This window comes from Dasypus novemcinctus, chromosome 24, assembly GCF_030445035.2.
Source record: "Dasypus novemcinctus isolate mDasNov1 chromosome 24, mDasNov1.1.hap2, whole genome shotgun sequence".
NCBI classification, from domain to species: Eukaryota; Metazoa; Chordata; class Mammalia; order Cingulata; family Dasypodidae; genus Dasypus; species Dasypus novemcinctus.
In genome coordinates this window covers 14832360-14857034 of record NC_080696.1, presented here as the reverse complement: position 1 = coordinate 14857034, position 24675 = coordinate 14832360, and the positions used below count along the sequence as shown (strand labels likewise).

At 40.2% G+C, this 24675-nt stretch overlaps 1 protein-coding gene across 8 annotated transcripts in view; it reads left to right on the top strand.

Annotated features, from left to right (window-relative positions):
• Positions 1-24475, top strand: part of KIF16B (kinesin family member 16B) — a 321124-nt gene extending 296649 nt beyond the window's left edge. For 7 of the 8 annotated variants that reach the window (XM_058287591.2, XM_058287585.2, XM_058287593.2 and 4 more), the window contains one exon: positions 23199-24475. In XM_058287591.2, the coding sequence (XP_058143574.1) occupies positions 23199-23357 (159 nt within the window). In that variant the 3' untranslated portion in view covers positions 23358-24475. The remainder of the gene's footprint in view (positions 1-23198) is intronic. The other variant, XM_058287586.2, reaches the window with a different exon arrangement.
• The last annotated feature ends 200 nt before the right edge of the window (positions 24476-24675 follow it).

Sequence of the window (24675 nt, the reverse complement as noted above, 5' to 3'; positions counted from 1 at the left end):
AAATCCCCAGCTAAGCCTCACCATGGGCTGGGGTCACGAGCCTCCACATGGGGCCAGGGTCCTCATCACCCTGGGGCACAACTGTGACTCCTCCGGAGTCCCTTCTCCAAAGAACAGCAACAAAAAAGGGCATCTTCTTCCCACCTAGGGTCTCAGAATCCTACCCCTTTTCCCTGGAAGTCAATAATATTCAGTGATGGCCCCATCCAAGGCCCAATGAATTCTAACCTAAGAAAGTGTATCGTATCAATATACATACTGCCTTGGGTCAGGTAGGAAAGGGAAGGATCTTTCTGTTCAACCAAAGCCACAGCTAGAGAAGGAATGGAAATAAAGCCCCACTCATTGTCCCTGATCCATTATCACTGCATCCAGTTCCTGGGTTTTATTAAAGGGAAGACTTTGGGATGCCAATAATTAATGTGAAAATACTCCTTGATTCTTCAGTTTTTAGGTCATGGTTCTTTGAATTAAAGTACATTAAAGCCAAGAAGTAACACACAACAAAATTCTCATTTGAATGCTTATGCCAATCATATTGGTCATATGAAACAGTCATTAGATCTCAGAATGTCAGAAATCTCTTTAAAGATGTATACAGTGAAGGAAGGAACCCTGCATTTAGAAACAGAGAAATAGAGTTTAGGGGGTTTTTTTCTCCTCAAAAGTCACTTTTCAAAATCTCAGTTACCAAACTGTTTCTTAGAACAGGCTTTTGGGGGATAATTAATTTATCTGGTATGGATTAGATTTTAACTTGTTTCCAAATATGGTTCCCTATTATGGGGTTGGGGAAATGTTGACTCTTCCTCACTTAAAACACCTCTTAAAATAAATATCTCATATGAGGTGATTTTGGTGGAAAAGGCCAACATTTCAGATTTTTGCTGTCTTCTACTTTCCTTTCAAAATACTTCCATATTTTAAGCCAATGTGTTTCTAAACAGCTAAGAGGGAAGGAAATTAACATATTTTGCCTATTAACCTCCTGAAGACGAGACTGTACAGCTAATAATATCAATCACTTACTAGATGGCTTACTTACTATGTGAAGTGGGCCCTGTCGTAAGCACTTTCCAGATATTAGCTCATTTAATCTTCTAAACTGTAGGAAGACAGTATAATAAGATGAGGACACTGAGGTGCAGAGGATTGACTTGCTCCTAACCTCCACACGGTCCTGTTTGCCAGGGCCTAGCACAGGGCTTCCTAGTGCCTGGGAGCCCAAGAAGCAGGCAAGCAGTGCTAAATTGGACACTGCCAACAGCCATAAAGTCCAAAATGGGACTGGTTTTCACTTACGCTCTGGAGAAAAGACCAATCTACTTCACAGGTTGGGGTCTTTCTCATGTGGTTTGTTGGTCTGTGGGGTTTCACCGTAAGCTTGCCGGAACTCAAGTACCTTGAACTCTCAGAGAGCCTGCCAGGCTGGGACAGCATGGTGATTAAAGTTACTTAATACCCCAAGCCAGAGCTTCAACCTGTAAAAATTGAATATCACATGGACTTTAAATGCACATCCTTGTAAAATTTTTAAAGCTTTCTGGATTTTATTAGAATATGTGAACCAGACGGAGTATATTAAATTTATGAATCCAATTGATACAGTACCATGATAATTCAATACAATATGCTTATGTCATTAAACTCATAAAGAGGATTCTCTGAATGGCTGTAATGAATAGTTCTGATTCTGTAATCACAGGCTAACTGTGATTACAGAATTTTCACCCTGATGATTTTTAACCAGGAGCTCTCAGAATTCTCTATAACATCAAGAAATAAATGCCATATTCCAAATGATGACTCCTCATTTCAAGTATTTACTTTAAAACGTGGATAGCAAAAGTGGCTGGCAGAAAAGAAGTACTTGCTAAGACAGAATTATTTATTAGAAATACCAAAAGAGTTGGAAGAGGTTGGTGTGAAATAGAATAGGGCTTTAATTTATGGCTAATCATAAATGAAAAATAAAAATCAAAGAAACTTTTCCTTCTTCATGGACTAACTTAATTTCCTCACCTCTTCCTTATTCCCAAGCCTTAGTATTTTGGTTATCTATCACTGTGTGATGAACTACCCCAAAATTTTGTGGCATTAAACCACTTCCATTTAATTCAGTTATCTTATCTGTGGTTCTGGAATTTGGACAGGGCTTGACTGGATGGTTCCACTATCCCAAGTAGTGCCAGGGCAGATCACTTCTGTGGTCACATTCTGATCATGGGTCCACTGAACACTGGGTTCAGCCAGGGCCCTGGAATGTGCAACAGGGCTTCTTCTCTCAAAGCATCACTCACTGCATTCTTTTGGTTAGTAGATTCAAGGGGAGGGGACCACACAGGGTTGGAGCCCAGGAAGCCTGGTTCATTGGGCCACCAGGGTAGCAGACTTCTATATACACCACCTTCCACATGAGCTTCTTCTTTATGGCCACCTTCATATCTTCTTGACCTTGTACTTGATAAATGGAAGTTTCTTGTGAACAAAAATGGATTCTAGTTTTAGTCTAAGGTTATTTTTAAATAACCCTGGGAATTTTGGCTATCGGGAATCTCAATTTTGACATCATCCTTCCCAGAGAGATGGCCAAATATATCAGAAAGAAGATTGGCTATTGAATAAGATATACTTCTGTCAGCTGCAGTTTGTTTGTTAAAGAATCCAGGCAAAACTGGCTCTAGCTAAGATTACTTCACTACAGCATTTGCTGATTTTATGCATACAGGAAAAAGGAGTAGGTGACCTTCCAAAGATATTTCAAACCCATGAGTCTGTAATCAGACGGAAATAATGAGTATCTACTCTTGCTCGTTGCTGGAGAGAGCCTGTGGAGAACAATTGGGTGATATCTATCAAAATTTAAAAAGCACACACCCTTTGACCCAGCAATTCCATTTTAGGAATTTACCCTACAGGCAGAGCCACACACTTACTGATATAAATGAGGTTATTTATTACAGTATTGTTCAGATTAAACGTCATTCTCTATTCTTTCATCAACAGATATTTATTGAGCACCTACTATGTGTCAGGCACAGCAGAAAGTACTTAGTATACAACACTGGATAAAATAGCCACATGTCTTGCTCTCATGGAGTTTTCGTCCTAGCAGGATTGCAAAGAATTGAAACAACCCATATGTCCATTAATAGCAGATAGGTACAGTCAATTTCAGAACAAGGAAACTCTGTATGCTTCTGGATAATGGTCTTCAATATAAATTAAGTGAACAAAGTAAGCAGAAGAGTGTGGATAATATATACCAGTTTGTGTAGGCAGAGGTCAGATGTATTTACTTATGTAGGCAGTTAAAAAAAGCTCTGGAAACACATAAAAAACTAATAACAAGAAATTATTTTAGATGGGAGGAGAGAATTGTGTAAATGCAGGAGAGTTGAAAGGTAGATTTTTCTGTGTGTCTGTGTCTGTGTGTGTGTATTACATTTTTGAACTATTAAAGTATTACTTATTTTTAAAGTATATAAATTTGAAAATTATGAATATCAGTGCATACGCTGAGCTCAGAAATCTTATATTAAAAGCCATGATTGCTCCAAAAGTCTAGAGCTGTACTGCCCAACATAGTGGCCACAAACTACATGTAGCTATTTAATTTTAGGTTATTTAAGATTAAATAAAATTTAAAATTCAATTTCTCAGTCATACCAGCCACATTTCAAGTGATCAGAAGCCACATAGCTACTATATTGGTCAGCACAGGTAGAAGACACTTTCATCTTCACAGAAACATCTTTCAGACAGTGTTGCTCTATAGTATTTAGCATTTGGCATACCATGAACCCGTGAGAACTTGTGAGGAAGTCAGGATGGTCCCTGTTTATCCTCTGGGCCCAAGGGGCTCACACTGCAGAGGTTCCCAGCCAGGGAGTATGAGTATGATCTCTCGAGTCGAATGGGCCTGCAAGCTCAAGGAACTGGATTTAACCAGCAACCAGAATGAGCTTGGCAGTGGTTCTTGCTCACAGCCTCCAGATAAGACCCCAGCCTGTGTAACTTCTTGGTTTTGGCCTTCTGAGACCGCAAGCAGAGAAGCTAGTCACACTGGGCCTATAGAAGCTAATAAATATTTAGTGTTTAAGCTGCTATTTGTAGTAATTTTTTAGGAAGCAATAGAAAACTGATATAGGTACACAGGTCATCTCTACCCTATCACCTGTGTTTATGCTATCCATGGTCATTGTTTGAGTGTGCTAGCATTGTGAGCCAAGGAGTCCCAGCTGGGGCCTGCCGCCTTGACTGGTGGCCAAGTCTCATTGTCACGGGCCTGTGATGGTCACTGCTTACACCCAAGTTGAAATAGCTGGGCTCTCTGAGAAGAGACATTCCCTGGGGTCCAGATAATGAAACTGACCATGACACTTGCCTGCTCTGCCTGCCAGTTACTGGGTGCAAGCATACCCAACCAGCACAGCCCACCCCAGGAAGATAGGGTGGGTGGGATAGGAATTTTCTATCCTCTTATTTAAGTACCTACTTAATATCCTTGATTTTGTCTCTTGGCCCACAAAGCCTAAAATTTACTATCTGGCCCTTTACAAAAAAAGTTCACCTACCTCTGATTTAGATCAAAGAGGCTCACGAAAGGTATGCAAACATCAGAACAGACCTACTACAAGGAACCCAAGAAAGAGTCTTGCTAGGTGTTAAAATGAAAATTTTATAGTGGCTCGAGTTCCTTCAAACAGTGGTAGAGGAAAGAGAAGTTCAGGCTTATGAAGCACTTAGAGACTCATAGGGGTCCTCAGAGATCATGAACATTGCTGCTGAGAAGGCTTACCTCAAACGGTGCCTGGAGACAGAAGAGGCTCTCACCACAGAAAGCCTGGAAGCACTCCATGAGCCCAAAGAGAAGAGAGACCACCAGTGTGTGGTACCTGGAACCTGCCTGAGGACCAGGGTGAGAACTGGACGAGCCCCAGGCCGTAGCAGTCCACTTCCTAAGTGGTCTCTGAACATTGCCCAAGCTCTAGTCATGCTGGACTATTTGTGGTGCCCTAGAGCTCTGTTTCCAACCTCTAGGCTTTTGTGCACACTCTTTACACTGCACAGAATGGCTTCCTGCAGTATCTTCACCTCATTAATTCTGACTTTACCCTTCAGGTCTTGGCTGTAATGTTACCAGTTTCCAGGACTAGGCTGGGCTCTTTTCCTATGTGTTCCAGAAGCTTCTCACTCCTGTTCTCTTGTAGCCACACTATTACTACTGGTTTACCAATCCATCTCCCTGACAGGACTAATAGTTTACTTGGGAAAAGAACTGAGGCCTCTCCACTACTAAATCCCAAGCACCTCACCCTGTGCCTGGCAAGTACAATTTTTAATAAATATTTGCCAGGTGCACGAGTGAAGTCTGAAGAGAGGGAAGTTAACAAAGATCAACCTTGAGCTAGTCCTTAAAAGATAAGTAGGACATAGATGATGGGAACAAAGGACCAGTAAGAACAAGCAAGGAATGATGTTGAACAATAAGGAGAAGGCTTAGAGCAGTCCATGAATCTTTTGAGGCAAGCGCTATATCTGTTTTATTCAATACTGGCTGCCCAGTGCCTGGTATGTGGCTTCATATAGAGTAGGTGTACCATAAATATGTGCTGAGTGAATGAACTGCTTGAATTAAATTGTCTTAATTTTATTAGAGTGTGGAGGACATTTCGGGGTGTGTTGGGAAAGGAACCCAATATATGTGATTCAGTGCAACCAAATTTTAGGATTCCTATGAAGTTGAAGAACGGTGTTGAGACCTAAATTTATGAGCATTTAGAACTGGGAAGATATAAGTGGGTAAATCATAGTGATCCCACTGGATTGATTCATCACACATAGCAAGTGGTGGCCAGACCTCTTTCAGGTCTAGAAACATCTCAGCATATCTCCACCCAGGCTTGATCTAGCTTCAGTGTCCAATAGTTGATGGATAATTTTCCAAGCGCTGCAAGGTAAATGAAACCTCTACGTCTTATTAGACTGATCCTTGTCTTTAAGCTGCCTCCATGACAAATGACTTCTGGGAATGAGGAGTGTCATTGAACTCTCATCCCTGTTCGTAAGTCACAACGGAAAGGCAGATAAGTCCCCATTACATTTTTAAAGAACATTTCACTTTTAATAATTTCAATAACTTCAAATTAAATTATAGGTTTATATTAAAATTTTGTAAAATGAAGAGGGCCCCACAACAATGAGATGGCTCAGAAAATCATTAGAATGACACAGCTGGGGTGATCTATTGCACACGAAATGAGCAGTAAGCTGCAGTTATAGTCACGAACCCTATTAAAACAGACATTTTTTAATAGCATAAAATGGCCATGCTTTTATCCCTCTGCTAATTAAAATTGAGGGAAAGGCACCAACAGATAAGAAGGCTGAGGTCTTTCAAATGCTTCTGAAGGCCCTGCTCTCATTCCTACATCTTATGCACACACAAACACACACAGAGGAGTTGATTGGAATCCAAAGCCCATTCTGGGTACCTACATGAGTGTGAGGTGGACAGCCCCAAAGAGAGGCCACATTACATTTCAGGCTTAGAGCCTGCACCTCAAGAATTATATTAGGCCATTTTACTTTCCCCTGAGTTTGAGTCATTTTCCCAGCCTTTTATGGCCTAATGACCTTGGTCAAGGCACTACTTCTTAGACTCTGTTTCCTTATCTGAAAACAAAGGATAAGCATACTTGTCCTTCCTCCTTCCTAAGGACATCTTAGGAGCCATGTGAGCTCTTGAACCAAGAAGCGCTTTGTAAGCCAAACAGCATTGTACAATTGCCTGCAGAACCAAATTCAGCCTTCTGAACCTGATTCTAAGAGCTCTGTATTCTGTTTCAAGTCCTGTTGCCTTACACAGCTCCCCACACATGTTGGCTTTGCTCCCTTGTTCACACTGTTTCTGAACTTGTATACATTTCTTCTTTCTTTCCTTCCCTTGTTTCCTCCTTCCCCTGATCTAAAAACCTTCCCTTTCAAGATCCCAGATCTAGAATAGAATGGCTGCAAGATAGGGAGGGGCCATGCAAGCTAATTCCCTACTGAGCTCACAGGTTTTCCCAGGATGGACTAGAGAGTACCTGATCAATGCCTATGACTAGACTAGTATTTTATCCAGAAGTTCTAGAGTTGAAAATAGAAATCCAGCTAAGGCTATCTGAAGGCTAGATTTTGCCCACACTCTTCTCTTTGGTAAAACATTAGAAACTTTTATCCCAATAACTTCAAAGTACTTTTAGCTAGAGCTCAGATTGAAACTGGATTGTAGATCACACATGAATCATGTTAATATTATGACCTTCATTAAGAGTAGCTGAAATAAAGTAGCATATAGGAGCAAATAATATTTTCCTTTTATTTTTAATCCTGATTGAATGTATTGATTGAGGAATCAGGCTAAAGCTCTGAAGTAATTGATTGAATTCTTGCTGAATTACCCTGTATTGCTGTAGGAAGTATGTTTGACCTCTGAAAACTCATTAACACAGCCAATAGACCATATTAGCCTATGTTTTGGTGCAAAACAATAATGTTTAGTCATCATCTTTTTCAAATGGTGTTGGAATCTTAAACATTGGCCTGTTTATAGCAGAGTTTGGGGCAGGAGCCTTTTGCCTTACCTCTTAGCTGGATGTACCACTTGGATGAACTAAGCCAGTGGAAATCTTTTTCATGGAAGCCTCTTGACCTCTTCCTAAGTGAAAAGCACAACAGGCAGACGCCTCAATGTGAAAACAATCTAATCTCTGAGGAGCTTAGTTGTGATGTAAATGGAAGGTTTAGTCTATGATTCCTTGCCACCTGCCACATTCCTTCCACTCTTGGATAACTTAACTGCAAACAATAGAAAAAGAGTGTGGGCAGAGTAAGCAAATGGGCTTATAAACTCCAAACTCTAGGAAATGAGGAGACCAAAACTCTTTAGAGGAGTAAGCAGTTGCCACACCCTACACTTCAATCCCTGGATTTCTCACATTCCTCAAAATGCTCTGTGGCAGCATTTTATAATGTGGCAGAGCCTGCCCAAAGGACCTTTGGTTCCAATAGTAGCACAATTAGCTATTTGGCTATGAAGTGCTCATTCCAGAATATGAGACAAAGTCGGCCATATAATGAACCCTAAAATACTTAGCTTTTCTTGTGCCATCCCTTGCTTGCACCCCATTCCTGGTACCAATCTCTGCATCTAATGTAATTCCCAATATGTAAGTAAACTAATGTAAACAAGGAGAAATATTGGAAAGTTATAGGGTTGGGGAGGATGGAAAAGCTCAAAGAATCAGTAGGAGGCTGATAGTCCAGGCTTGGGAACAAAAGGAACCAACCTTCATAGAATAGAGCCTGAGGCAGAGAGGTCAGCCATGGCCTTCTTGTCAGAACTGTCTGGCCTGGAGGCATGGTGTTGTCAAGACAGTCTCTAGTGTCCTTTCTGTCCTTAGGCTCCCTTATCAAAGTTCAAATCCTGGAGCAGCACATCTGATGGGATAAACTTTGGTCACACATCTGACACTATGTTGTAGTGTCAATGGACTGGGGGAAAGGAATATTTGGCACTTTGGGGTACTCCAGTGGGGGTCAATAGATCATTAGAACAGTAAGAGGTGCTTCTTCAGAAAAGGATGTGGGTGCTATTTGAAAAGGGAGATGGATGCAACACAGTCTGAAAATGGGCGTTTCCCACCAAGGCACTTAAAATGTAGTAACATTGGAGCCTGGACAGAACTGCATTGGACTTCATGTAGATGAGTACATATCTCACAGGACTAGAGGTCTTTTTCCCATGTTTGTATGGAACGTTAACTCTAGAGGGCTCAGTGCCCACTGGTTATGATGACAGCACCATTAGGTCCCAAAAAGGCAGCATATCTGGCCCAAGGAGCCAAGGTGGCCAGTGTAAACAATGTTGTCCAGTGGAAGGCAATTATGCTCAGCAGAGGGAGCTAAACCAGAGATGAAAGGAGTGGTGGACTCTGGATGACAGTTTGGTGATTCAGGTCCAGTCTCTGGAGTTAGGAATCTGGGTTTGAGCACTGGTTCTCCCACTTAGAAGTTCTGTGACCTTTGACACATTACTTAAATTTCCTGGACCTCAGTTTCTTCATCTTTAAGACAGAGATAAAAATAGTTCCTACCTCATAAAGTTATCGTGAGAATTAAATTAACTATAACATTAAAAATTCTTCTCACAGTGCCTAGAATATTGGAGAGGTCTTTGCAGGTCAGAGTAAATAAAATAGAAAGAACCTCTTTTGGAAACCAGTGGATCAGTAGCCTACTTGGGAATGGTTCCGACAATCTATGCATTTCTCATATTTCTGCTCATCTTTTTTGGCCTCTGCTTTAAAAGCTTACAGTCCCCTATACTATTTTGTCTTTTGTGGGTTTTTTTTTTGGGGGGGGGGCGGGGGCGGGATGGAGCAGGGTTTAAAATTACACACCAGGATAACTCTTGCTTTGGAACATACCCATGGGATCCATCTCTCCTACTTCTTCCTCCACCTCCACTTGCTGCCCAAAGTAGGTGGACTTTCCTAGACAACAAAATATGCCGAAAGCCCACAGAAGAAAGGCACTTTATGAATTAAGGTACCCTTATGCCAGCACTGAAATATGCCTTAAAGATTAGCCATCTAAATTTGATTTTCTGAAAGTATTGATAACATAATACCTTATTTATACTTTAGTGTTGATCCAAGAAACAAAAAAATAAATTACCAGTTGATTATGATGGTGGTATAAGATGCTCCAGAGTGCCACTCTCCCAAAGAATCTTTGAACAACTAGCAAAAACTGAGAAAGCCATCTTCCTTAAATTTCTAGTATACAGTTAAAAGCTTACAGTAAAACACACCTTTAAACCAGTAGAAGCTTGTGGTGCCTTTGGCCCCTCCCCCAACTACTCCATTATACAGTGTGGAGGCAGCTTGTACTCTAATTGTGGGTCCCTGGCCCTATTCCATAGGAAGCAGAGTAGCCCCCATGTGAATACTGGGGTGTATGTTTGTTGATACCAGACTATCGGATGGCAGCCTGAAAGAATGAACCAGGAAACTTGTCTATGGCTTGCCCTCCCAGAACTTACCGTATAGACAGAAGTAACTTGCTGACCTATATAGCAGTATAAGGAACAATTAAGTCAGAGCATCCTAGGGCAAAGGATTACCTGCTTTAAGATATACAATAGATCACCCAGGAGGAGGAGAAAGCCTATTTTGTAGGGAGTAGAGAGGGCATTCAGATTACCATTAATGGGGGAGTTCCTAACACCATGAGAGCTAGCAGAAACCTGGGACAAAAAGCAGGCTCAGAAAAGACTGAGAGCACCCTGAATTTCACTTTCACCTCTAGTTGATATTCTCAATAGGAGGGCTAAACTCTGAAGGACAGCACCAGCCAGCCATTGCAGAACCAATTTGCAGAAACTGTGAAAAGTGTTTTTTGCATTGGTTTGTTTTTATTAGTGCCTGGCACTCAAGAAAATCTCTATCATATCACTAACTGGATAAAAACTTAAGGAAAAGATAGCTCAGGGACTAAATCCCAGAATTAACAGATGAAAGTATTAATAGGTACAGTATATAAAAAAGATTACAAGACTAACAAAGAAAATGGTAATGATGGTTTATCTAGAGGAACCAAATAAAAATTGAGAAACCATCAACAAAGAAAAGATTTTGGACATACCGGAGAAAGACTTAAAAGGTGGTCTTTAATATGTTCAAGGGGATAAAGGCAAACATGGAGAAAGAACTAAAAGATATGACTATGAAGAAAATGATGGGTAAATAATATGAGAATCTCAATAATGAGAGAGGAATTATACAAAGAAATCAAACAGAAATACTGGAATTGAAAACCACAATATCTGAAATGAAAAATTCCCTACATGATTTGAACAGCAGATTGGAGCAGGCAGAAGAGAGCATCATTGAACTTGAAGACAAGACAGGTGAAAGGATTCAGGCTGAAAAGCAAAAATAAAAAAGAAGGAAAACAAGTGAATAGACCTAAGAAACTGGTGGGACACCATCAAGCATACCAATATATGTATTATAGGAATCAAGAAGAAGAGAGAAATAGGCAGAAAGAATAGTCAAAGAAATAATGGCAGAAAACTTCCAAAGTTAACAAAAGACATGAATATGCACATTCAAGAAGCTCAAAAGATAAATCCAAAGAGAACTATGTCAATACAGTATTCAGACTGATGAATGCCAAGGAAAAGTAGAGAGTTCTGAAAGCTGCAGTAGACATTGTAAGGAATTCCCAATAAGATTAACTGCTGATTTTTCATCAGAACTATGGAGGCAAGAAGGCAATGGGAAGAAATATTTAAAGTACTGAATGAGAACAATTGCCAACCAAGAATTTTATATCGAACAAGACTCATTCAGTAATGAAGGAAGATTAAGATATTCCCAGATAAGCAGACACTGAGAGAGTTTGTCACCACTAGACTGTCCTATAGGCATTGCTAAAGGGAGTTCTTCAGACTGAAAGGAAACAACACTACACAGTAGATCGAAGTAGTATAAAGAAATAAAGACCTCCAGTAAAGATAATTATATGAGTAATTATAAATGCCAGTACTATTGAATTGTGGGTTTGTTTTTTTTTTTTTTTTGGTAACACCACTTTTTACTTCTAAAAGTTCTAAAATGCATAATTTAAAAAGTGATGATAAATCTATGGGTTTGGAAATACAACATATAAAGACAGAATTTGTAACAAGTGCAAAAAAGGTGGAGGGGTGGAGGGCTATAGGATCAGTGTTTGAGCATGTTATTAAAGTTAAGTTGGTGTCAAATGGCTTAAGTCCTGTAATAGCCACAAAGAAAATATCTGAAAAATATATACAGAATGAAATGAGAAGGGAATCAAAATAGTACACTACAAAGAATCAAATATGAAAATAGGCATTAACAGAAGAATTTATGGACAAAAAAATGGTAAAAGACTTGGAAACATGGAATAAGCAAAACGGCAGAAGAAAGTCTTGTCCTACCAGTAATTACTTTAAATGTAAATGGATTAAATGCTCCAGTCAAAAGACAGAGATTAGCAGAATGGAATTAAAAAAAAAAAAAAAATTCATGTCCCAGCTCTGCTGTTTGTAAGAGACTTACCTTAAATTCAAAAACAGAAAGTGAAAGGATGGAAAAGAATATGCCATGCAAATAAATAGTAACCAAAAGGGAGCTAGGGTAGCTATACTAATATGTGCTAAAACAGACAAGTCAAAAACTATTATGAGGGACAAAAAATGTCACTGATAAAGGGGTCAATATAATAGGAAGACATAATAATTATAAATGTATATGTACCTAATAGCAGAACCCCTATATGTATGAGGGAAATATTGACAGACTTGAAGGGAGTAATAAACAGTACTACGTTAATAGTAAGAGATTTCAATACATTGCTTTAATAATGTTTAGAACATCTAGATATCAATAATGAAATAGAAGACTTGAACGATACCATAAACAAAGTAGACCTCCCAGACATATGTATAAAACATGTCACCCACAGCAGCAGAATACTCATACTTGTCTAGTGCACATTACTCATTCTCCAGAATAGAAAATATTTTATGTCACAAAACAAATCTCAGTAAATTTAAAGATATTTAAATCATTTTGTGTGTCTTCTCTGATCACAATGAAATGAAGCTAGAAATGAATAACTGGAAATAATGGAAAATTCACAAATATGTGGAAATTAAATAACACTTTCTTAACCAATGGGTCAGATAAGAAATCAAAAGGGAAATTAGGAAATATCTTGTAGCAATGAAAAGGAAAACACAACATTACCAAAACTTATGGGATGCAGCAAAAGCAGTGCTAAGAGTGAAATTTTTTTTTAAAAGATTTATTTATTTATTTACTTCTCTCCCCTTCCCCCCGCCCCAGTTGTCTGTTCTCTGTGTCTATTCGCTGCGTCTTTTTTGTCTGCTTCTGTTGTTGTCAGCGGCAGGGGAATCTGTGTTTCTTTTTGTTGCATCATCTTGTGTCAGCTCTCCATGTGTGTGGCACCATTCCTGGGCAGGCTGCACTTTCGCGCTGGGTGGCTCTCCTTACAAGGCACACTCCTTGCGCGTGGGGCTCCTCTATGCTGGGGACACCCCTGCGTGGCATGGCACTTCTTGCGCGCTTCAGCACTGTGCATGGGCCAGCTCCACATGGGTCAAGGCGGCCCGGGGTTTAACCGCGGACCTCCCATGTGGTAGACGGATGCCCTAACCACTGGGCCAAGTCCACTTCCCCTAAGAGTGAAATTTATAGCTTTAATGCTTATATTAAAACAAAGAAAGATCTCAAGTCAGATAGCTGACCTCACAACTGGAGGATTTAGAAAAAGACAAATTGATCCCAAAGCAAGGAGAAGGTAGGAAATAATAAAGATTAGAGTAGAAATACGTGAAATAGAGAATTTTTAAAAAGGTAGAAACTCAATGACACCAAAAGTAAACCATTGAAAAGATTGATAAAATCGACATATCTTTAGGTAGACTACAGAAAAAATGAGAGAGGATGTGAATAATTAAAATCAGAAATGAAAGAGGAGGACATTACTACAAATTCCACAGAAGTAAAAATGATTATAAGAGGATCCTATGAACAACTGGACACCAACAAATTAGATAACCAAGATGAATTGGACAAATGCCTGGAAACATACAAACCTCCTACACTGACTCAAGAAGAAACAGCTCTCAGTAAACCAATATCAAGGAAATAAATTGAATCAGTAATCAAAAAACTCCCCAAAACAACAACAACACAAAGTCTAGGACCAGATTACTTCACTGGCCAATTTTACCAAACATTACAAAAAGTAACACCAAACCTTCTCAAACTCATCTAAAAAATTGAAGGAAAGAGACATTCCCTAACTCATTTTGTGAGGCCAATATCACCTAATATCAAAGCCAGATAAAGAGAATATAAGAAAGGAAAATTACAGACCAATATTTCTTTTTTTTTTATGATTTATTTATTTATTTCTCCCCCCTCCCTCCATTGTCTGCCCTCTGTGTCCATTTGCTATGTATTCTTCTGTGTCTGCTTGTATTTTCTCATTGGGTGGCTCTGGGAACCGATCCTGGGACCTTCTGGATTGGGGGAGAGGTGATCATTCTCTTGTGCCACCTCAGCTCCCTGGTCTGCTGCATCTCTTATTGTTTTCTCCCTTATGTCTCTTTTTGTTGCATCATCTTGCTGTGCCAGCTCTCCACATGGGCCAGCACTCCTGAGTGGGGCAGCACTGTGCAGGCCACCACTCCACGTAGGCCAGCTCACCACATGGGCCAGCTTGCCTTCAACAGGTGGCCCTGGATATCAAACCCTAGACCTCCTATATGGTAGATAGGCGCCCAATTGCTTGAGCCACATCTGCTTCCCCCAATATTTCTTAAGGATATAAATGTAAAAGTCCTCCACAAAATACTAGCAAACTGAATCCAACAGCATGTTGAAAGAATTATACACCATGACCCAGTGGAAGTTATCTCAGATATGCAAAAGTGGGTCAACCTAAGGAAATTAATTAATGTAATACACCACATTAATAGAACAAAGGAAATAAAACACATGACTATCTCAATTGATACAGAAAAAGCATTTAGCAAAATTCAGTACCCCTTCTTGATTAAAACACTTAGAAAACTAGAAATAGCCCACTTCCTCAACATAAAAGGGATATATGAAAAGCCCCCAGCTAGCAACATACTTAACAGTTAAAAACTGAAAACTTTCCCTCTAAGATTGGAAACAAGACAAGGATGTCCAATGTCACCATGGCTATTCAACAATTAACTATAGTAGAAGTTCTGATAGAGAAATTAGGCAAGAAAATGAAATTAAAGGCATCTAAATTGGAAGAAGTAAAACATTCCTTATTTGCAGATAACATGATCTTTTATACAGAAAATCCTGAAAAATCCACAACAAAGCTACTAAAGTTAATAAATGAGTTCAGTGAAGTAGCAGGGCACAAATCAACACACAAAAATAAGTAATGTTTCTATATACTAGAAATGAACAATCTGAAGAGAAAATCAAGAAAAAAATTCCATTTACCATAGCAACTAAAAGAATAAAATTCTAGGAAAAAAATTTTAAAAAGAAAACAAAATCCTAGGAATAAATTTAACCAGGGATATAAAGGACTTTTATATACAAAACTATAAAACATTTCTCAAAGAAATCAAAGAAGTTCTAAATGAATGGAAGGAAATTCTCTTTTGTGGATTAGAAGACTAAATATTATTCTACCTAAAATGATTTACATATTTAATGCAATCCCAATCAAATTCCAACAGTCTACTTGGCAGAAATGGAAAAGCCAATTATCAGATTTATATAGAAGGGCAAGGGGCCCCAAATAGCCAAATCCATCTTGAAAGAAAGAGAAAAAAGTTGGAGGATTCATACTTCCAGATTTTAAAACTTATTACAAAGCCACAGTAATTAAAAGAGCATATAGACCAGTGGAATCAAACTGAGAATTCAGAAATAATCCCTCACATCTATGGTCAATTGATTTTTTACAAGGGTGTCAAGTCCACCCAGTGAAGGAAGAATGGTCTCTTCAACAAATGGTGCTGGACCAACTGAATATTCATATGCAAAATAAAGAAGGTTGACCCCTTCCTCTTACCATATACAGAAATCAACTTGAGATGCAACAAGCACCTAAATATAAATACAAAAACTATAAAGCTTCTTAAAGAAAACCTAGGGAAGCATCTTCAGGATACTGTGATAGAATCGTTTCTTTACACCAAAAGCATGAGCAACAAAATAAAAAATAGATAAATGGGGTTGTATCTATTTAAATTAAATACTTTTGCACATCTTGAAAGTTAAAAGACAATCTGCAGAATGTGAGGAAAAATTTGGAAACCACATGTCCAAAAAGGATTTAATATCCGGAATATATAAAGAAATCCTATAACTCTTCAAAAAAAAGACAACCCAATTAGAAAGGAAGAAAATGGGCTAATGACTCAGATTGACATTTCTTCAAAGAAATTATACAAGTGAGTAATAAGCACATGAAAAGATGCTAAACAGCACTATCCATTTAGGGAAATGGAAATCAAAACCACAGTGAAATATCATTTCATACCCACTAAAATGGCTACTGTAAAAAAGAACTGGAAAATACATATTGGAGAGGATGTGGAGAACACTTGTTCATTGTTGGTGGAAATGTAAAATGGTGCAGCCACTGTGGAAAACAGTTTGGTGGTTCCCCAGTATGTTAATCAGAAAATTACTATATTGCCCAGCAATTCCACTTCTAGGTATTATATATTTACAAAAGAATTGTTCATAGTGTCATCATTCACAATTGCAAAAAAGATGAAAGCAACTCAAGTGTCCATCAACAGATGGATGGATAAACAAAGTGTGGTATACACATATAATGGAATTTTTTTAAAGGTTTATTTTATTTATTTCTCTCCTCCTTCCCCCCCTGTTTCTGCTCTCTGTGTCCATTCACTGTGTGTTCTTCTGTGTCTGCTTGCATTCTTGTCGTGCAGCACCGAGAAACTGTCCCTTTTTTTGTTGTGTCATCTTGCTGCATCAGCTCTCCATGTGTACAGTGCCACTCCTGGGTGGGCTGCACTTTTTTCACATAGGACGGCTCTCCTTGCGGGGCATACTCCTTGAATGTGGGGCTACCCTATGCAGGGGACACCCCTGCATGGCACAGCACTCCTTGTGCACGGCAGCACTGCATGTGGGCCAGCTCACCACATGAGCCAGGAGGCCCTGGATATCAAACCCTGGACCCTCCATATGGTAGGCAGATGCTCTATCAGTTGAGCCACAACCCCTTCCCCGTATAATGGAATATTAAGCCACCACAAAAAATGATGATGTTCTGTGGCAACGTGGATGAACTTTGGGGACATGTTCAGTGAAATAAGCACACAAGGACACATATTGTATGATTTCACTGATAATAATTAGAATAAATTAATTCATAGAGTCATAAACTCAAATGAAGTTTACCAGTAGCTGGGTGAGTATAGGGATTGGGAGTTAATGGTTAATTGGAACAGTATTTCTGTTTGGGATGACAGAGAAATTTTGGTAATGAATGGTGGTGACAATTGCACCACATTATGGACATAATAGCACTGAATTAGATATGTGAATGTTGTTAAAGGGGAAATTTTAGGTTGTATGTATGTTACTAGGATAACATTTAGGAAAAAAGGACTGTACAACACAGTGAACCCTTCTGTAAACGGTGGGCTATAGTTAGCACAATTATAAAAATGTTCTTGTATTAATATTCACACTAATGAAGGTGTTAATAAGGTTGTTTATGGGACCTCTGTATTTCATACATGATTTTTCTGTAAACCTATAGCTACTCTAATAAATTTAAATAGGGGAAATTTCAGTATATATAGAGAGAGAGCTAGAATAATTTTTAAAAATATAGGAAATAACCTAGAGTAATATCCAATATAGTTATTATTATTCTTAAATTCTTTTTGCCAATTTGGTAAACAAATCCTGGTCATTAGTCTTCATCATTGTTGTGGCCTTTTTCTTTTCTCTCCTGCCTCCTCTGTCCTCCCTTCTGTACCATCTCTTCTTCCCTTGTCCTCCTGCATCTTTTTGAAGTCTCCTTTTATTCTCTTGGCCTCTCCTTCTCCTTGACTGTTCACTCTCAGACATGCCCTGCCCCAGGTTCCTTCTTGCTTAGCCGTCATATTTCCTGCTTTGCAGTGTTTAGGAAGTATCCAAGGCAGAAGAACTGTTTGGTTGCGTAACTCTAGGGGGTGCAATTGCTGATTTCAGTGGCCCTCACCCAAGGCATGTAACAGAGCCAGGACTCAAGTGTGGCAAAAATTACCAGTTTCAGCAAGGGTTGCAGTCTTCTGAGGTCTCTGCCAAGCTACAGAGGTTTAAATATGTCTCCTTTTTTTTTTTTAATGGAGAAAATGTCATGAGAAAGTGAGAAACAGAAATTGAATATTGGATTTCACAAATCCTTTTCTTTCTTTGCCATTCTGACCCTGATAAGTAATTTAAACTCCTCATGTTCTTTTTTTTTTTTTTTTTGCTATAGTCTTTTATAAATTGTCCTGTCTTGGGGATGCAGCTCGTCTCCTGGACTTATTTTTCACATGTCAGGAAGGGCTAGGATGTCTTTGGATCAAAAATAAAAGGATAGCTTTGACAGGAAGATTTCAGTTTTCCCCCCTCAGCTGCAGATACTATGGAAAACATTGTGAGCACAAGCAACAAAAATTACTAATATAAATATGTATATCTATTTATATAAATATTTTGTGTATAATATTACACATATATTAAATATATGTAATAGGTGAGTTCTGGTACATTGGCTGGTGGTCTTGGAGTGAGCCTAAAGCCCTAAGGGGGAACTTCTTTACTGTCAAGGTAGTGATAAACTGACTCGCCAGACACCAGCATTACGTGGAAGTCGATTTCATGTTGAAGAAGGACCAACCTGTCACTGCTGCATCTCCTATGTTAAAAACGTCGGTAGTTCTCACATGGAATTCTATACTACAGTGAGAATGAACCCATTACAACTTCACACAACAATGTGCATGAGGCTCCCAAACATCCCATTAAGCAGTGAAAGCCAAACAACAAGGGAGTACAACATATGTGAATCCATTAACATGAAGTTCAAAAACAAGCAAAACTAATCTGCAGTGCTAGAAGTCAGGATAGTGGTTACTCTTGAGGGAAGGATTGTACTTGGCAGGAGGAAGTATGAGAAGGGCTGCTTGGGAGCTGGAAATACTCTATCTTTTCTATCTAGATGCTGATCACATGGTTTGTTTACTTCGTGAAAACTGAGATGTACGTTTTTGATGTGTGCAGTTTTCTCTCTATATATACTTCAATTTGAAAATGACATCAAAACCAGTCATCAAAGTTTCTTCTAAGTGCTCTCCCTAAGCTTGGCGGTGTGCCAGGGATGATAGGGATCTGCAAAGACGAATAAGATATTGTACATGGCCTTGAGAACCTTATGGAATTTCATCTCTCTCCACACCCTTGACTATAGCCCCAGTCATTTAGTTTTATCATCGTTGGGGAGAATTTGCTCAGCCTGCTTGAGGCAGGTGGCTCTCGGCACAACCATCTGGGGTTGCACCTCCCTTCTGTGCTTTAGAGCACTTTGGGGTCCCTGCAAAGAACACTTCCTCATCAAATCATTTCTGTGCACCGGGGAATCAGTCTATTTAAAGGAAGTTCTCCTGCTAAGCAGAGATTTGTTTTGCAAAGTTTTCAAAAACACTCTTTAATATTTAGAATTAGTCAAATCAGATCTTTCTATCTTGCATTTTCATCAAGACATGTTGATGAGTTTATTTAGAGAAAAAGGCATTAAGTACCATTATTTTACTGTTTTCTTTTTATGGCAGTGCTCTGGCAGGGAAGGTGTTTCAAATACTTTCTCATTTTCTTTTATTTATATTTTTAACTTTCACTTCTCATCATACCCTTGAGGCTTTATTGGCCCTTTGAAAGGACCCTGCTTTGTGAGCTAATTATGACAAATGTTGATACAACATCTGTTCCCAGATTTAAACTACTTTCTAATCTGCAGAATTCATCTTGAAGTCAGACTTGTGAACATTTGTCTGCACGTTAACGCAGGGTGATCTAAAGCAGGGAATGCATAGGAACTACAGGGATGTGCTGGAGCACTGTTGCGTTCCACTTGCTCCATGTACCTCCCCACCTAAATAGCGTTGCTCCTTGTTTTTTATTATTAAATTGTCTTTTTTTTAAAAAAGATATACAGATCACAAAAAAATGTTACATTAAAAATATAAGAGGTTCCCACACCCCCCACACCCCACCCCACCCCCACTCCTCCCACATCAATAACCTCTTTCAACATGTGGCACATTCATTGCATTTGGTGAATACATGTTGGAGCACTGTTGCACCACGTGCATTATAGTTTACATTGTAGTTCACACTCTCCCCCAGTACATTCAGTGTGTTATGGCAGGATACATAATGTCCAGCATCTGTCCCTGCAATATCATTTAGGACAACTCCAAATCCCGAAAATGCCACCACATCTCATCTCTTCTTCCCTCTCCCTGCCGTCAGCAACTGCAGTGGCCACTTTCTCCAGATCAATGCTATAGCTTCTTCCAATACTAGTCACAACAGTTTATAGTAGAATATCAGTAAGTCTACTGTAATCCATATTTTATTCCTCTATCCTGTGGACCCTGGGATGGTGATGTCCACTCCACCTCTATATTGAGAGGGGACTTAGATCCCACATGGTTGATGGATGTGATTCTCCTACTTGGAGTTGTAGGCACTCTTGGTTCCCTGGTGTGGTGGTTGACTATCTTCACCTCCCTGTTAGCTGACCTGTGCAAGTCCAACAAACTGGAGAGTAGGAGCTGCAACTCTGCTAAGGCTCAGGGCCCAGCTGGCATATGGCCAATCCAGAGATTGAAGTCTCCTGGATATACACCAACCCCAGCACCAACCACAGGTTCAGTAAAAGTGGCAGAAGAGGCATGTGTAGAAAGATCACATCTGAGTCCAACTCCATCACACTCAGGAACACAAATTCCAAAGTAGGGCCCTCTGACAAGTCACTAAACTCCAAAGCCACCTGCCATGACCGTAGAACCTGTGTGTCTCTGTAGCCCTCAGGAGCACCAGTACCTGGGGTTGTTTCTACTTTGGCTATCTCTGGTATCCTGCTGAGGCGTGCATCATTGTGACCCCTCTGATGACCTCCTGACTTTTTTGAAGACTCTTAGCCATATAGAGGAAATACATAGCCTTGTTCTTGACCTTCCCCAGCCACTCAGATATGCACATGCATTTCAGTGCTAGCTCGGGTGCTGCTCGGCTCTACTCTGCAACTAGTAACCATGTTTGGCGGAATTCAAGTCCCTTTAAAGTGGAAGTCTCAGGGTCCTGCACCCTGCAAAACAGTTGAAGTCAAGTGCCCTTTTGCTTTTCTGATGCAACTAAGTACTAAGATTAAGATCTTCATTTTTCATCATTTGGTTTGGCACCTTCTTATCACAACATGATTTCAATTTCAGTATCCTTTCTTAAAAGGCTACCTTGAAAAGCAGTAAGTGAGGGATATTGAAAAAACAAAACAGAGTTTAGGCGGCGGACTTGGCCCAGGGGTTAGGGCATCCATCTACCACATGGAAGGTCTGCGGTTCTAACCCCGGGCCGCCTCGACCTGTGTGCAGCTGGCCCATGCGCAGTGCTGATGCTCACAAGGAGTGCCATGCCACACAGGGGTGTCTCCCACGTAAGGAAGCCCCATGTGCAAGGAGTACACCCCGTAAGGAGAGCCGCCCATAGCGAAAGAAAGTGCAAACTGCCCAGGAATGATGCCACCCCACACGGAGAGCTGACACAACAAGATGACGCAGGAAAAAAAAAAGACAGATTCCTGTGTTGCTGGCAACAACAGAAGCGGACACATAAGACGCAGCAAATAGACATAGAACAGACAACCGGAGGCGGGGGGGTAAGGGGAGAGAAATAAATAAATAAATAAATCTTTAAAAAAACAACAACAGAGTTTAAATCAGGAAAACTTAACATTCAGTTCTTCCGTCTCGGTTGTTAGCCGTGCTGCCTGGACTATGTCATGTCACTTTTCCCAGCTTCCTCATCTGAAAATGGGCATTACACTAGTAATAACTAATTCTAGGCAGAGTATGATGCTAACATAAAATTAAGTGAATTGGGAAACTTTTGGGGGGTGATACAAATGTTTATCTTGACTTAGTGGTGATTTAATAGATGTATACATATATATCCTCAACAAATTGTATATGTAAATAACATCCGGTTTTTTGTGCATCATTCATACATCCATAAAGTTGTAAATGAAAACTAGCTGTGTTAGAAAACTTTTTTAAGAAACTGTAAATTACTACTCAAATATTAATTATTAGTAATCCTTGTTATTTTTAAGAAAGTGGCCAAAATTTTTCCTTGGTAAGTGTCTACTTTTAGAAGCAAATTCCAGTTGTCATTTCATGCAGGTAGTTGAATGCTACTTTCTCCAGGCCAGGATTTCTCAGCTGTGGCACTGTTGATGTTTTGAGCCGGATAATTCTTGGCCACCAGGGCTGTGCTGGCATTGCCGGTTATGGAGCAGCGTCTCTGGCCTCCACAGGTGCCAGTAGCAGCCCGGCCCCCAGCTGTGTCAATCAAAAATGCCTCCAGGCTATGACTGGTGTCCCTGGAACAAAAGCACCTCTGGTTGAGCACTGCTCACCTAGGATAGGCCTGCCTGTTTTCTTTCTCAGAGCCCAGGATTATCATCTTTAATTTCTAAGCTCTTGACCAGATTGTTTACAGTTTTTAAGCAAGGTGGAACAGTAATAAAACACCCCCACAGCCCGTATCCTGACCTGAAGTGGGGACTCTTACTGTGTCCTCTTTGCCTTCACTACACCCACCCAGCACCAGCCCCTGCTCGTCTCCCCAGCATCTCGGCTTCTAGTCTGAGACGTGCTTTTCTTCTTCAGTGCCAGGAATGACACATAATGTGGCAAATGCGTGCAGCAGGGGGAGGGAAAGTGATTCAGAGCAATTCATCTAAGTAAGAATTTCCTTTCATTGATGATTATACCATTTGCAAAATGGCAAAATGATCTGTAAATATTAGTACTCGGAACTGGCCCTCTGGCCCTTAGTTTTTCTTTTCCTTTAGTTTTGGGATTCAGAAAAGATATACTGACTGAGCAATTCAAAAATGCTAATACGCAGCATGTTTACCCTTGTACAGATGGCTAGCAGTTCTTTCCTGTTAAATCATCTTTCTACTTAATGAGTAAGTAGGGGGAAACATGACTTTCTTGAGAACAGAATCTTCACTCTGGTGATGCTGTCACTGAAGGCAGATTCCCCTCCCGGCTTCAGGCCGGCCTTGTCTGCTGTGGCCACAGCCCTGACCGAGACGCCTCCCCTCTCCCTGTGTGTGGTGGCCCCACTTCCTCCGCTGGGTATAACGATGCTTAAGGCCGTTAAGGAGATTCCTCATGGGCTGCTTTCCGCTCTGTCAAGGCGGACAGGAACTTGTTTCTCGAGATTTCTTCTCTTCTCCTTGACTCCGCTCACCAGCCTTGACCATGTTTCTAACTCTTGTCTCTTCCTCAGAAATACCTCAGGGACTTTTTCAACGTGATGCTCCAATCGACAACATCCCCCCTCCACATCAGCAAAGTGGGGCTGACTCTCTCAAAACACACCATTTGTGAGTTCTCACCGTTCTTCAAGAAAGGAGTCTTTGACTACAGCAGCTACGGGACAGGATAGAGCTCGGGGGAGAGGGGAGATGGAGGACCCTCAAACGCAGTGCCTTCTGGTGGACGCGGGCCTCCAGTCAGGGGGCCTCGTGCCCGGCTGCAGACAGACGGGCCGCAGCCGACCTCAGCCTCACCGGCTCTCCAGACCTAGTGCCTGACTTGGGGGTGGGATGCTCTGCCTGTTCCCGGGGGCCCTGACAGGCAGCGCTCCCCGTCCCATTGCGGTTGAATGTGGCCTTTTCCCATAGCGCTTCCTCCTCGTTGTGCCGTGGAGGCCGCCCCAGGAAGGTGGAGCTTTTGACGGCCCAGGGCCCCCAGCCCCCGGCCCGGGGCCTTCTGAGGTGGGTGGCTTTACCAGACCACCTGAAAGGACTTGCGCCTGGTTTCCTCTTGCCCCAAAATAGAGTTTTATTTTTTATATTCCTTCCATGTGGCAGGCTCTATCCCAGGAAAAGCATTTTAAATTATTTCGTTGTATTTTTTTTCTCCCTTGTTTGGATCAGAACTTTGTATAATACCGGAACACTGATGTTTACACAGAATTTCGTATTCTGCAAAATGGATTTTCGGTCCAATCATCACTGGAGTCTTCCATGCCTGACGAATTGGATGTAGGTGACATCATGTAGATTTCCATAAATCCATACAGATAGGATATTTGTCTAACATTGAATATTCAAAAAGTTTCTCAAATGGAAATGGCTACTGTGCATTCTCTAGCTTTCTCTGCTGAGCACAAAATGAGCACATTGCTGAATGCATATTTTTGAACATTGCTTTATTCACTTTTTTGGTTACAGAATACCTACTGGATCTTCAGCTAAAAAACTAGAATTTACAATAGTTTATTAATGATCCCTTAAATTACTCAGGACTCAATGTAGCATTGTACCATCTATGTATAGTAAAACTGCTTTGTTTTACTAAAGAGAAAAATGTGAGTTAAAAAAAATGTATGTGGTATATATTAAAATGTATATAACTCTACCTATAGATTTATATATGTACACACTTCTGTACAATAGTTGTATCAAAATATGTAATCATCACACCAAATTTATTAAAGGTATTTGCTTTTCCAAAATGTAAATGAAGCTGCTGTCAATATTAAATGAAGTTATGAATTCCTCCCTGTAGTTTGGTTTATTTGGTGAAGTGATCATTTCTATTGGTCTCTTTAAAAATTGATTTAATGTGGTTGGAAAGACACATAATGTATAATTTAGCAGAAAATGCAGTCATCGTGACAACTGAAGTCACAAGTGAACAAGCAACAGCACATATTTGCAATCCGTCTTCTAGAACGTTTCTGTGCAACAGTGCTCTCC